The 15,343-nt window shown below is 40.5% G+C and overlaps 1 protein-coding gene across 34 annotated transcripts in view; it reads left to right on the top strand.

Moving 5' to 3' along the window:
* The window catches only part of DLG1 (discs large MAGUK scaffold protein 1), a 196,023-nt gene that overhangs the window by 178,070 nt on the left and 2,610 nt on the right, over nt 1–15,343 (top strand). For 18 of the 34 annotated variants that reach the window (XM_064152849.1, XM_064152850.1, XM_064152853.1 and 15 more), the window contains 7 exons: nt 685–726; nt 2,193–2,228; nt 3,901–3,951; nt 7,616–7,717; nt 9,194–9,366; nt 12,655–12,764; nt 13,098–13,189. In XM_064152849.1, coding sequence (XP_064008919.1) covers nt 685–726; nt 2,193–2,228; nt 3,901–3,951; nt 7,616–7,717; nt 9,194–9,366; nt 12,655–12,764; nt 13,098–13,189 — 606 coding nt within the window. The remainder of the gene's footprint in view (nt 1–684; nt 727–2,192; nt 2,229–3,900; nt 3,952–7,615; nt 7,718–9,193; nt 9,367–12,654; nt 12,765–13,097; nt 13,190–15,343) is intronic. The other 16 variants (XM_064152851.1, XM_064152860.1, XM_064152855.1 and 13 more) reach the window with 3 other exon arrangements.

Below are 15,343 nucleotides of genomic sequence, written 5' to 3'. Positions count from 1 at the left end.
GTAAATATAAACATCTTGTAGCTACTTAATTGTTTTGGTTACTATGCTAAAAAGTAAATATAAACATCTTGTAGCTACTTAATTATTTTGATTACTATGCTAAAGGCGTGGAATTAACAGGGATAGTCCAGAATAAAAGTTGGGAGCTTTTAAAAACTAAAGTATTGGTAGGGAGGAGGTGTCAGGATCTTAATTCTGCATTGCACTTCAAGTAATCACTTAAATGTACCATAAGAATTACTGAATGTGCTGTGGTATGCTGGACTATATTCCAATAAACATTTCTTGTTACAGAGCCCTTAATATAATGAACAGATTGCCTGCACAAGAGTTGAAATGCATATCCCCATAGATCTCACACAACAAAATCCACCTTGAAGTGAAAATCAGGGGTTGCAGGGTTAGATGTGAGCTATGATCTAGTGTACTTTTGGTAATCTTGTTTTGATGTGCTGTTTAATGCTTTTCTTTTTGTTAACATAATTCCTTTCGTATGAAACTAAGCTTGATCCTGAGAGCTATGAGAAGTACCTTAAAACTTTTATATGCAGTATGTATTGATTCCAGCATTTCGATATCAGTATTGTCTTTCATCTGGATTATTTTGTGTCAATTTGTTTTCTTTTGGACTCATGCCATTAGTGTCTGTTCCTTATTTTTTTTCCCATTGTGTTGCAATTTCAGAGCATGTTACCTCTAATGCCAGCGATAGTGAAAGTAGTTACCGTAAGTGTTTTTAAGTTCTTTGTTCCTTAGACTCTTTGTTTAGTAGCTCTTCCTTTGCTTCTGTTTGTCTATCTTTTCTGGTTATTTACATGTTAAATAGAGCATCCTAGTCACCTTCAGGTGAAATCCATATTCATGTGTTTGGTGAGTACTGCAAATTGTCCTCTGTCTTTCTATTTTTAAGCATCTGGCTAGAGAGAACCATTGCAATCCTCCTTGATAAATATTTTTATTGTCGTGATGATTTTTTTTTCTTAGTTCAGCTTCATTTGAATCTATTCCTGCTTTTTGAAATGATGCTGGACCTGCTAAAACTGAAATGTAATGCTGACAAATATAACTGTATGTAACCAAGATTAAGACTGGAAGGGTGGCTGCATTGTGTCATCTGTTAAATAGTGCAGTAATTATCTACAGCTTTGCACAACTGATGCTCAGATTTAATATTATTAATACTTCTAATGAAAGTGAAGATAAACAAACATGTGTTTACCCTTGCTTTCAGCTTCCATTTACCTATCCTGTCGAGTGTGGGTGCTTAGTATGTAGCATGCTAGGCACACATGCACATTCTTTATCTCTCTGAAGACATCTTGTTTAAATACTGAACTGAGGTAGCTGTTTTACTAGCCCAGGCTACAGTACTATTTAGTACTACTGTAGTTTGAGTAATGATAAATGTTCACAGCAAGTAATATGGTTCACAAAGCTACTCTGCAGTGCTCTGAAGTGTCTTAAACACAGGGCCAGAACTTCAGACCCACCGGTTAATTATGCTGAACAACTCCTCAGTAAGGTGTGTGGTCTGGACCTGAAACCTAGATAGAGCAGAGCAGGAAGTTGGAGGAGTTAAGGATTTGAAGAGGAGTGTGAAAAGAGGGAATAGCAGAAGGCTTGCTGATCAGTTTCTGGTTGCCTGCTATCTAATGGGCACTGCAGAAGCAAATGTAGTTGATATCAGGGAAATAAGGGAGGTGGTTCATGAACAGATAGATTTATTTGGAAGCTGTAGATATTCACAGAGGTGATAATCCACAATTTTTTTTTCCCAGATGACTACACTTAGAAGGAGAATTTATATATATTTAAGATGCTAACACTGCAGAAAGTAATTGACACCCCTTGGGGGAGACATTTGTGTTCCTTGAGTGTAACACAAAACTGAGCATGTATGGAAGCTGCCTTTGACAAACTTAAAAACTTAGTCACTTTTAATGCCATGTCACTAGAACTAACCACAACTGTTTCTTCATCAATGTGCTTCCTTCCTCTCTCCCTCCCCTCCAAGGAGTGTCCTTTTATTTTTGTGTAAAGCTTATACTGCTTTTTTATTCCATTTTCACTTGAAAAGCCCTGATGCTTATTACGAACGTGATGGATTTGTTGATCTGAATGTGTAATCTCTCAGCACTTTTTATTAAAATATATCTTTTTTAATTTCTTCTTACTGCTGTCTAATATGAAAGTTATCTTGATTACAGATGAGTATGGTTGTTCAAAAGGTTCATTCTGTTAATAATCATTTTCCAAAGTATTCAGAAGCAGTGACAATATATACTTTTTTGTGCCCTCAATCAGGGGATGCTTTTTACTTACTCTCTCTTTGGTAGTTGGCTTAACTTAATTTTTGATCTTTTAGCCATGTGACTTCTCCAAAGAAGTATCTAATTATATATGAGCTTGGTTCTTCATAGACAACTTGATAGCTGGTGACTTTCCTTATACCTCCCTCTAGCCTAAAAAGGGTTCTGAAAGTATATACTGTCCTTCTAAAATCCATTGCATGAGTATCTTTTTGATATATTAAAATATGCAGGTTGCATGTTTTTATGTCTGTCTTAAGGTATTCCTCACTTGCAAGAACTTAAAATAGTAAAATGCTCATTCCTGTATTGCTGTAGTACAGTTTAAATACAAAAATAATTCCAAATAAGAGAGATATTTGCCCCAATGCACCTGTAAATGTTGAATCAGTACTGTATCCCGTGAAATAAAGAATAGATGTATAGAAGCAACATATAAATTTATCCAATCCTTCATTGGCCATCTGGTTCCATACAGCTGTGGTATAGCATTGCTGTGTTGCTTTGCTTATTGTGAGTATGGCTTATGAACCCCAAAGAACGTTCCAAAATGACATGAGTGACTTCTTGATGGACTGTACTTTATCCCAAGATCACACTGATGTCATATAATTTGAGCTCATGTCTTCAGAATTACCAGTCCTCTCCTGTCACAGAGATTTCCTTGCAAGAAATCTTACTCAGAGATACCCCTAGACTAGAAATCATCTTTCAGGGAGATGGTAACTGAGGTATATTTCAGATGCTTTCACTGATATTTAAGAAGCCTGCAGCTGTCAAAGGTCAAAATTCAGTTACCTCAGTTTCATTCATTGCTGATGTGCTCTGTGGAGCTTAGAATGATACAAAGCATTCTTTGTTTTCTATTTCATCTGTATGGATTCACTTAAGAGTAGTTATTTAGTATATACAATCATAACCTAAAAAAGTCTTCAGTTACCTCAGTTTCATTCACTGCTGATGTGCTTTGTGGAGTTTAGAACGGTACAAAGCATTCTTCCTTTTCAATGGCATCTGTATGGATTCACTTAAGAGTAGTGATTTAGTATATACAATCATAACCTAATAAAGAAAAATCAGACTGGTTGAAAGCTGTTCATGTAAATGCCACTTCATGATAAAGTGAAAGGAAGATAGGGACACCTTGACACATGCAGTTGTCAGCTCTCTATAAATATAGAAAAATGTTCTTGTAAATGCTGGCATCCAGGCAGAGAGAATATTCATGATGAAGGTGGCATTGCCACTAGCAGTGAATGACAGCATGCATGCATTTCGTGCAGGGAAATGTGTGTAAGAGCGTTTCAGTAATGCTTTAAAACTCTTCTCGTGCTTGGTGGCAGTTGGACGTGCTCAGACAAACCAGGAAACTACTTCTGCTGTATGTGTCTTATGCTTTAACATTTTGTTTGGCTTATCTTTGCGGTTTTTATAGTTCATTGCTCTTGAAAAACGTCCTTCATCAGTATCATTGTAATGTGTATTGCTGAGGAATGTCTGTATTGCTGTAGCTCATTACATGACTCCATTTAAATATGTTAGCTCAGGAAAAAAAAAAATACATTGCTGTGTCTTTGCATTTACATTTTAGGTGGCCAAGAGGAGTATGTCTTGTCATACGAGCCAGTCAATCAACAAGAAGGTTTGTAGAGCTCTCTGCTTTTACAATGAACACAACTTTCAGGGGTTTGTTGACGTTGTTCAAATGAATAAAGCATGAAAAAAGGATAAATTATTAAAACACTGTTACTGAATTTTAAAGTGCAGACACCAAAGATGTGCTCCTTAAAATTGCATGTGCTACTTCAAATTATCATGTGTGGTTTACAGTGCAGTAGGAAAATATGAACTGCTTGACAGTTTCATCAGTGTGGCAGAGGCCAGTGGGAGGAGATTTAACAAGGCCAAGTGCAGGGTTCTACACTTTGGCTGCAACAACTCCAAGCAGTGCTACAAGCTGGGGACAGAGTGGCTGGAGAGCAGCCAGGAAGAAAGGGACCTGGGGATGCTGGTAGATAGTAGCTGAACATGAGTCAGTAGTGTGCCCAGGTGGCCAGGAGAGCCAATGGCATCCTGGCCTGGATCAGGAACAGTGTGGCCAGCAGGATAAGGGAGGTTATTCTGCCGCTGTACTCAGCACTGGTCAGATCAGACCTTGAGTCCTGGGTCTAGTTCTGGGCTCCTCAATTAAAGAGAGATGTTGGGGTACTGGAATGTGTCCAAAGAAGGGTGACAGAGCTGGTGAGAGGCCTAGAGCATAGTCCTATGAGGAGAAGCTGAGGGAGGCTGGAGAAGAGGAGGCTCAGGGGTGACCTCATTGCTCTCTACAACTACCTAAAGGGAGGCTGTAGCTAGGTGGGGTTGGTCTCTTCTCCCAGGCAACCAGCAACAGAACAAGGGATGCAGTCTCAAGTTGTGCTGGGGGAGGTCTAGGCTGGATGTTAGGAGGAAGTTATTCCCAGAGAGAGATTTGTCATTGGAATGGGCTGCCCAGGGAGGTGGTGGAGTCACTGTCCCTGGAGGTGTTCAAGAAAAGCCTGGATGGGGAACTTAGTGCCTTGGTCTATTTGATTGACTAGGGCTGGTTAATGGGTTGGACTGGATGATCTTGGAGGTCTCTTCCAACCTGGTTGATTCTATGATTCTATAGAATGTAGTTTTCTTCTGTTTCATATTGCTTTAGCAGTCTCATGGCTGACCTTCTGTTTTCCTGCCACAGCAAAAAGTCTGTCAATAGATCATTTGTGGATTTTACCAAGCTGTAATTGAAATGTCTCTTGATCATTGCAGTCTCCTGTTTCTGTACAGGCTTCTTACATAATTAATCTGCTTAAGTGATTGGTGGTGGTTTTTTTTTTCTAGAAAAAATAATATTTTTGTATGAAATGGCAATTGAAAGGAGCAGCTATTTTATGATCTTTGCACTTAACACAAAATGCTTTCCACTGATTGCCTATGGGTTGCTATTACTTTCTTTTCACCTTGATCCTGATCTTTTATCGCTGTAACAGCACTGTAAACAGTGTTTTCATTCCCCACCACACTGCTAATGGTTGATTTATGCTATCTGATGTATTTGTAAATTAATCTGTAAAAGAAATACTTGGCATCTGTTACCTATCAAATAAGCTGGCAGTCAAAGTAAATCGGCATGTTTTTTACATGATTTTTGAGTGTAAAGATGTCATGTTTGGTTTCGTGCAGGGAGTGGCACAGCCCAATTATTTCAGGAGCATTGTGGAGCACATGTGCTTGTGGAGACTTTACATTCTTACCTGTTAATCATTAGCATGTGGGCTCCATTTCATCAGTGAGCTTCCAAAAGTAGTGAAAATTTGTAGACGAGAGTAACACAGCCTACATTATTGATGTAATTTGTAGTTTTAGTAGGCTCCAAATGAAATCATAGAGGAGGAACACATGAGTTAAGACTCTGCTAGAAATGGGGAAATGGTGAGGCCCTCTTGGACATGGTAAGCAAGCTAAGCTTTTGCTAGGGAACTGGAGGTTTGTTACCCTCTAATCAGCAACTGCCAGGTCTGGGTGTGTACACCAGAGGGTCTCAGAAAACGATAAACATCTTTTCATTTGGCACTAGCATCCCAGGTACTGACAATTTGATGTTTTAGTGAGAACAAGGGTCATATCAAGTGACTAAATGTCAAGCTTGAAGAGGAAGGATTCAAATGAGTCTTTGTTGCAGAAATCTGTTTAGCTTGCCGCGGGAAATGTGGTCAAGGCCCCACAGATCAATGTGATTGAGGCGATGCCACATGGACTCCAGACTATTCAATGTGAATTATGCCAGAGACCTTTATTGATCATTTTGGCTCTCAGTATATACCCTCGGGGCACAAACCACACACCTACACATTAGCATAATTAGTCAAGGACAACCCACTCCATCAGCATAAACCACGCCTTGCTTTCCTCACTAATGTGGTGTCTGTTATCTATCCTTTCTGAGATAAGGTAGCCAGCTGCTTGTGAGAACCAAGGTCATAATCTGTCTGTTATTATTCTGCTTCTTTATTCTGTTCCCACAAGTCTTAGCACACACCAGTAGTTTAGTAACTATCATACTGGAAAACAAAACTTTTAGACAGCTAAGTGTTTGGTGGTTTAAGTATGTCACTGTAATTCCCTGTGGGAATCTAATGCAGTGTATGGGACAGGTTATAAAAGTGCCAGCACTTTGTTCCTTTGCTCTGGAACATATGTTACCTGCATTTGTCCACTAATTCACTTCCACAGTAATTCTTCATGTTTTTAACAAGCCCAGGGTGGCAAAGAACTATAGTGACCAATATAGATTCAAAGGCACCTGAGACACTGGTGGGGCTGCCCTTAGTCATTAAGCAAAGATGTTAGTTGTTAAATTAACAGGTTGGCAATTACTGGATCCAAGACATTCCTTTTATAGATATTAATACCTTGGAAAGTAAATCACTCTAATACTTAAACTAAAATAGATTTTAGAGGTCAGACTTTATTTAAGTTGGACTTATCTGTGCCTTAAAGACAGATTGAACCTATAACTAAAGTTTTTACAGCTGAAATTAGATGTTATTGCTAAGATAACAAGATGGGCTGCCTGGAGAGATGGTGGAGTTGCTGTCCCTGGAGCTGTTCAAGGCAGGATTGGACGTGGCACTTGGTGCCATGATCTAGCCTTGAGCTCTGTGGTAAAGGGTTGGACTTGATGATCTATGAGGTCTCTTCCAACCTTGGTGATACTGTGATACTTAGGCATTATTGTCTTTGTGGTTCTTGCAGTATAATCAGCTATTTTCTGCTTAATTTCCAACCAAAATCCCTTTACACCTTTATAAAAATTAAGCTATTTTTAGAAGGTGCTGCACTATTTTGTAAGAGTGTTTAATCATCACAGAAGCTGTAAATAGTTGAGACTTTTATTCCATGAATATTTAATTGTGGTCTTAGAGGAAATGAAGCAGCTTCTCCCAAAACAGAACTAGAATAATCAGAGTCCACTACTGCTTAGGTGCATTTTGAAATAAAAAGATTTTCAAACTTCCCCTTTTTGCCTTTTTTTCACTAGAGTGAAGGATGTTACTTTGTGAAAAGATTTATTTTTTCCAATGATATCATAAATTAAGAAGCATTTTCAGTCGCCCAGGATAGTGATTTGATAGTGAAGTTAGAACATCTCATGATGAGTACAGTATTAACTGATGTTCTTTGATGTGTTTTTCTTCTTGGAGTACATATTCTTTCAGGTATTAAAATCATTACCAGGTGAATTTACTGCATTGTAACTGATGTTCTTCCTTTACATTCTGTAGTCAGTTACACTCGACCTGTGATTGTTTTGGGACCCATGAAAGACAGAATAAATGATGACCTGATCTCAGAATTTCCAGACAAATTTGGCTCATGTGTTCCACGTAAGTCTCAGTAAATATTAAAGCAGTTCTAAAGAATATTTTTTTCCTGTTCATTTTCTGTCATGGTTTAAATTCAAATTTGCTGATGTTATTCAAAACTGTTCTGCCTTGTGCCAGCTTCAAAATGAAAGTGCTGAAGCACAGTATGGGGCTTGAAGTTCAGATTGTAGCATGAGAGGCTTCCTGTTCTTGATGCTGACTTTTGGGTTCCAGGGTTTTGGGTGTTGGCTCTTCTGGTGAGGTGGCAGCAGGACAGGGAGGGATGAAGTAGCTCCCTGGCTTGGGTTTTTAGCTCAGCTGTTTCTGCTTGCTGCTTCTTTCTGCCATGCCACAATTACCCCAAGCAGCACTACAGGCTGGAGACAGAGTGGCTGAAGAGCAGCCAGGCAGAAAGGGACCTGGGGGTACTGGTAGATAGTAGGCTGAAGATGAGCCAGCAGTGTGCCCAGGTGGGCAGGAGAGCCAATGGCATCCTGGCCTGGATCAGGAACAGTGTGGCCAGCAGGATAAGGGAGGTTATTCTGCCCCTGTACTCAGCACTGGTCAGATCAGACCTTGAGTCCTGGGTCTAGTTCTGGGCTCCTCAGTTCAAGAGAGATGTTGAGATACTGGAATGTGTCCAGAGAAGGGCAGTAAAACTGGTGAGGGGCCTGGAGCACAGCCCTGTGAGGAGAGGCTGAGGGAGCTGGGGGTGTGCAGCCTGCAGAAGAGGAGGCTCAAGGGTGACCTCATTGCTGTCTACAACTACCTGAAGGGAGGCTGTAGCCAGGTAGGGGTTGGTCTCCTCTCCCAGACAAACAGCACCGGAAGAAGGGGACACAGTCTGAATTTGTGGCAGGGGAGGTCTAGGCTGGATGTTAGGAGGAAGTTGTTGGCAGAGAGAGTGATTGGCATTGGAATGGGCTGCCCAGGGAGGTGATGGAGTTGCCGTCCCTGGAGGTGTTGAAGAAAAGCCTGGCTGAGGCACTTTAGTGCTGTCATGTATTTGATTGAATAGGGCTGGGTGCTAGGTTGGACTGAGTGATCTTGGAGGTCTCTTCCAACCTGGTTGATTCTATGATACTATTATCTCATTAATTCAGTCAACTCTTAACTTAGTTCAAACCAGAGTCTTTTTGTGTGTTACTTTTCCTTCACTTCTGTGTTATGGGGAGAAGGCTGTGTTCAACTTGCACATTAGTCACCATCCCAGGAGGTGTTGAAGAAAAACCTGGCTGAGGCACTTAGTGCCATGGTCTAGTTGATTGGCTAGAGCTGGGTGATAGGCTGGACTGGATGATCTTGGAGGTCTTTTCCAACCTGTTTGATTCTATGTTTTTTCTTAATAGAAGTCCTCTGTATGCTGAGTTAAAGTTTAATACATCCTCTAAACTTTGTAGACTTGTCTCACTCATCAGTAACCTCTTTGCTTATGAAAATGTGGCAGCAGAAATGCGTTTCAGTTTGCTGTAAAACTTTACTGGTTTATATTTAAAGATACTACAAGACCAAAGCGAGATTATGAGGTGGATGGTCGTGATTACCACTTCGTCACCTCTCGAGAGCAAATGGAGAAGGATATTCAGGATCACAAATTCATTGAAGCTGGCCAGTACAATAATCATCTTTATGGAACAAGCGTCCAGTCGGTGCGAGAAGTAGCAGAAAAGGTAAATCAGTGCCAGGTACTTGGGTTTGCTGAGGGGATTCTCTGGTTGTGCCGACGAGGGGAAATAGAGAAGAATGGCACAGAGCCACTAGGACTTGGAAAGGCATTTGTGCCAAATTAAAAACAAAGTGCATTGCCACAAATGCCTTCAGGGAAACAATGAAGCTTTGGAATAATGAAAGCATCGTGATTAAATTCTGGGGAAAAAGCAACCATAGTTTGTGTTTCCTCTTACAAAAGAGAATAGAGAAGGAATAATTGGAATGACAGCCTAATTAGCCTAGCTTGCATACACAGAACATTAACTGATTGAGAAGAGTGGTGGTGCAGTTGGTTACTATGGTGATCTGTTTGCTTCTGCACAGGTCTGTATCAAACTCCTACAAATGTTATTCTTTGTAGCTTTCCTGGATTTAGCTGACAAAAGGAAAGAAGAGTAGGTGTAGTAAACTCAATTTTCATAAGACTTTATAGATAACTACCACTACATTTTGAAGCCTGACCTCACTGGTTGTATCCTGAACTGTTCCTTGCAGAAAAATCTAAACGTTTCTAAATTCAAACACAAAATCAGTTGAGCTCTCTGAGAAAGGAAGAAGGAAGGCTTATTTCTTAAAGAGAGATGCTTGTTTTCATGACAGTTTTGGGGGGAGTTCTTTGCACATTTTCTGCGTTAGATTTGTGGATGGTGTTCTGCTGCTTACAAATGATGCACTTAGAGTAGACACTGTGACCTGATCTGTATGAGAGAAGAAACAGCTGTTTTCTAGGCTGGAACTCACAAGAGTAATAAGCACTTTCAGTCTGGACCTGTAGATGGTAAGTGTGATTAACCCTCTTGACATAGAAGTGTAATTAGTCCTTTGGAAAACAGTGTAGATCACTCTGGTCAAATGGCCAAGTATTGTTATTTCTGGCAATTGGATTTACTTGAATCCAAACCAGGGCAAACATGGTGAGATTTTGTGGTTCATGGATCATTGGATGAGGCCTTGAGCAACCTGTTCTAGTGAGAGGTGTCCCTGCCTATGGCAAGGGGTTGGAACTGGATGATCCTTGAGGTCCCTTCCAATCTAAACCATTCAATGTGCCGAAGGTTTTTTCCTGCTGTCTTTCTTACCCTATGGAATGGAACCTGGCCTTGTGGTATATAGCAAGAAAAGTAAAGAAAATTAAGTTAATTACAAAGTTGTTAAAGTAAATGAGGATTGCTGTTTATGAGAGGCTGAGCAAAATTGTGAAACTGTAGTATGTGTTTAAATCGTGGAGCTACTGAGCAGCTTAAACAGTGTGGACTTGTCAACAATTACTTCACCTGGTCACAGATACAATCCTTCAGTTACATCCTAGACTTGAAATTGGCTCTGCTCTTCTGCCCATCTAGTGGGATTGGTAAGGCACAAAACAATCGTGAGGCTTGTATGAACTGACAGGAAGAACAAAGTACTGTCAGATGTTTCCATGCTGTTAGATCTCTTGCAGAGGCCCCATGGCACTTTGGGCAGACACAACAATTTCTCAATTCCAGCTAACATCATTTTTCTGGGAAACAATGGACTATCCTTCAGAACTTGGCTTCAGTATTATGAAGAGGGCTGCAAATTAATCTATCTGGGGCTACTCCCTGCTGGTGTTCCTCTTTGTTTCACTTTCACAGATGAGTCTTTGCAGTGGGTCTTATTACTTGGATACAAAAGACAATTTCCATGTTTTCTGTGATTAATTTAGGAAGAGACCCAACAGGAGTGTCTGCCTCTGCCCCAAAAGCAGTAACTTTAACTCGTGTTCATTTGACTGTGCTTCCTTATCCCTCTCATGTCCTCACCTGTCCCAGTCACAGCTAAAGATGCTTTTCTCATGTTACAATGATTAGTATCGAGTGCTGTGCTGTGTTTCTCAGTCAGATGCAGTGTGACTAAGGAGATAAGACAAGTATCTAAAATGTTGTTTAGATGCACTCTGCAAAGAGCAAAACCCCTTCCCTGTGTGAAAAGATAATTGTGTGGTGATGGACTTGAGCTTCTTTTATCTGTCTTCCAAATCTTCACTTGAAAGGAATTTTCATATCCTGTCCTTTGGAATCACTAGCAGCTTGCAGATCTCTGTGTCTGAGGCCACTCTTAACGCACATGCATTTGTGAATTGGAATAAACTGTCACTGTTGTATGCCTTCATGTCCAGCACAGTTACTGCACTGCATTCTAGTCCTTCGCTCTTTCCCCAAAATCCTTCAGCACCTGGCATAAGTTGTTGGACTAAACACAGCAAATGCTATGTCTCTTATCCCCAAAGAAGGAAACTGGACCCAGGTAATGCTCTGAATTATCAATTCCCAGAGCATTCATCACATTTAAAGAGAAACCATTTGAAAGATGGCAGCAGATCAGCACATGCAGTAAAATACTTTTCGAGAGCATAGAAACCTCTCATTAATGATACCAGTCAACATCCAGATCCATTCACTGAATCTGGGAAGCAGCTACAGTTTGCCTTTTTTTAAAGTGTGGCCACCTTCCTGAAGGATCCTCAGATTATTACATAAATAATGATTTTTAAAGTAATTCTGGGGTGCAGCAGAGGTACAGCTGTTCCACTGGATGATACAGGGAACTGCTTGAAAGAGTCCAGCACAGAGGCACAAAGATGCTGAAGGCAGTGGAACATCTCCCTGCTGAGAACAGGCTTAGGGCTCTTGAGCTTGCAGCAGACGTCATTTGTGTTGATAAGGACATGTAGGGCAGTGTCAGGAGTATGGAGGCAGGCTCTGCTCTGTGATCTTCAATGATGGACCAGGGGACTGTGGGTGCAAGCTGGAGCAGAAAAGATGCCATATGAACATTAGGAAAAACTTTTTTCACTGTGTTTTCACTCACAGTGAAAACACTGAAAAAGGCTGCCCAGAATGGTTCTGGTGTCTCCTCCTCTGAAGACACTCAAAACCTGCCTGAATGTGTTCCTGTGTGACCTACTTTAGGTGATCCTGCCCCTGTAGGGAGATTGGACTGGATAATATTTTGAGGTCCCTTGCAACCCCTAATGTTCTGTGATTGATTGGGCTACCACCTCTGGTGGAGAAAGGAAGGAAGAAGGGTCAAGAACATCTCAAATGATGCACAATCTCAAAAGAGGAGCAAGGTGGGACCTTGTGCTGAAGTGGTGCAATGATAGTACCATTGGTGCAAATGCTCTGATGTTGTAGGCTTCAGTGGAGATGTTTATAAGTTATTGATTGCATACCTCTGAGTTCAACTTTGCTCAGTATCATTTCTCCTTCTCTCTCACTTTTTAGGGTAAACACTGCATTCTTGATGTTTCTGGTAATGCCATCAAAAGGTTGCAGATTGCCCAGCTGTATCCAATCTCCATTTTCATTAAACCCAAAACAGTGGAAAACATCATGTGAGTAAAAGCAGACTACCTCAGGCTGAATTGTTTGAGACTGTCATTGCATTTGAAAAGCTAGCTGCAAGCTCTGTGAAGACAATTATTAGCATTTTAAACAACAGTTCACTAATTTTTTCTTTTTAGGGACATTCAGACAAGGTTTTTGAAGTGTCAGGTCATTGTGCTAAATTACATGCGACACAGTGTCAGAACAGCTGCCTTGCATAGGTGTGTCGTTTAGGAAGCTGCCTTTTATTAGGGCTAATGCTCAGACAGCAGTTTAAAACCTTATTTCAAGAGACTGGAGGTACTGGAGAATTAGTTTTGAATGTATCATGTCAATTTCAGGGAAATGAATAAACGCTTAACAGAAGAGCAAACCAGGAAGACCTTTGAGAGAGCAATGAAACTGGAGCAAGAATTTACTGAACACTTCACAGGTATGTTTTGCTTGGGCCTCTTCCATTGTCAGAGCTTTATTGCTTGCTGTAAAACAGTAAATGCCTCGCTGCCAAGATAAGGCTGAACTTTGTTTTCCAACTGAACTGTGATTCTTTGGAGGCATAGACCCATCTTAGTACCTCTACATTGGTCTAAATTTGCTCAGTTAATTCAATACATACACAGAATTTACTGGGAGCTTAGTTTAGGTTTGGAAAACATGAGGCTTTCTGCCATCTTCTTAGGTATGGCAAACATTTTCATTGTTGATATACTTGTTTAAAGAGATTTCTTTGCAGAGCTAAAATTGCCTAACAAAATTCCATGTAGAGAATTCTGAGGTTTTATTTACTTTTTAATCAGAAAGAATTGATAGTAAATAATTAAGCCTTTGGAAATTGAGTGTTGCAGCACTAGGAAACCTAGCAAATCACTTCTCTGTATGCCATGAGTCTAACTGTAGTAACTGTGCTGTCTGCATTGTAGCTTGCAGTAGCAGCCTGATCAAGTCAGGATCTTCAGAAGATCAGGAAGGAGCCTTGCCTGTTGCTGTCTTAAACACTTGCTCCTTTCCATCCTGTCGTGTTCTCTTTTGCAATGTTTTAGCATTCACTTCACATTAACTCCTTTGCTGTGACGTGATCCCTTTGTGCAGTTCCTCCTTCCACATCTTAGTTGCAGAGCTGTGAATGCAACAGGTTCCTCCACCTGTGCAGAGATACAGGAAGGGCTGCTGCTTCACATGAGAGGAAATTAGAGGAACCAGTGGTTTGTCTGTCCCTGTCTTCATGCTGCCTTGTTCTCCACTCTCTGTGCTACCCACACAATGAACAGCTTGAGTCCACCCATTTTTTCCTCCTTCCCTGCCTTCCAGTTGTTGGTTTCTCCAAATACTGCATGTAGTTGTCTCACTCTGCCCATAGCTCTCTGTCTGCACACCAGACAGTTATGAGACTCTCAACATCTATTGCAAGTTCTTTTGTTAAGGAGCCTCTTACTAAATTATTGACAAACATGACAGGTTTGACTTTCAGGTAACAAAAGAGGTTTATTTTAGTGTATATCAAAGTAAAGGTGTAGTCAGAAACTGATACTCTCCCAAGACTGCCTCAGGGCATTTTGTTGGACAGTTTTACAGGAAATAGAAAGATGTAATTCAAGGTATTTTGGAAACAAGGGCCTTTAAAGGCACTTTAGGACTCATGTTTCATCTTAGAAATAGAAGATTTCCTGACAAAGGAAGATAGCAACGGCCACACTTTGTCCTTGATAATCCATTTCAGTATGGAAATCCTTTACTGAAACTGAGAGAGTTTAAAACATTTCAATTCTTGCCACCAATATGAGTCAGGTGGTAAAACTGACTGTGAGCAATCTCTAATCTGTTACCAAATACCACATCACGTCAGATAACTGAGATCAACTTCATCAGCAGGTTAAATTTGAACAGACTTAAACTTTGCACTGAAGCACATGAAGAGCTCATCCATCCTTTGCTTCGAGGGCATGGATCTTTGGAAGAGATGTGGTTAAATATAACTGGAAGGAGTTGTACCTGACCTTTAATAACTCAACAGTCTCCTCCCATAGGCACTGGGACAATGAGCTGCAGAGAGAGAGACCTTTGTTTTTAGAGATGGGACTGATGAATGGGTGAAAAAGGAAGCAATTTGCTTGAAAGCAAAGCTCAGAAGCATCAGTAATGTATCAATGCACAAAAGAGCGAGTCTGACCTGCTTCTAAAATTATCTTTCATGCTAAACTTTGTTTCTTGGATTATTGACACTGAGAGGGTGATCCCAATTTAAAATCAGTTGCTATCTCATGCTGATGGCTTTTTTTTAGGCTGAAGTGTGGTTAAGACAACTCAGACTATACTTTGATGTGTCAGAACAGATGTGTATTGGCTCACTTCTAATTCTGGTACTTTTCATTAGCTCAAGGAGACTATTATCTATGAAGCTTCAATCTATTGGCTGGGCAACAAACTTCCTCTTCTTTTAGACCAATGCAAATGGTAGTGCTAGCAGGTAGAAATCCCAGGCTCAGCCAGAACTGCTAACAAGGTATCAGGATCTGGCTGACTTCATCAGTCTGCATTATAGAATCAATCAGTCAGGGTTGGAAGAGACCACAAGGATCATCTAGTTTCA

The sequence above is a fragment of the Pogoniulus pusillus genome, chromosome 13, assembly GCF_015220805.1.
Source record: "Pogoniulus pusillus isolate bPogPus1 chromosome 13, bPogPus1.pri, whole genome shotgun sequence".
In the NCBI taxonomy this organism is placed as follows: domain Eukaryota; kingdom Metazoa; phylum Chordata; class Aves; order Piciformes; family Lybiidae; genus Pogoniulus; species Pogoniulus pusillus.
The sequence above is the reverse complement of the archived record's forward strand: the minus strand, read 5'-3'. Positions and strand labels throughout refer to the sequence as shown.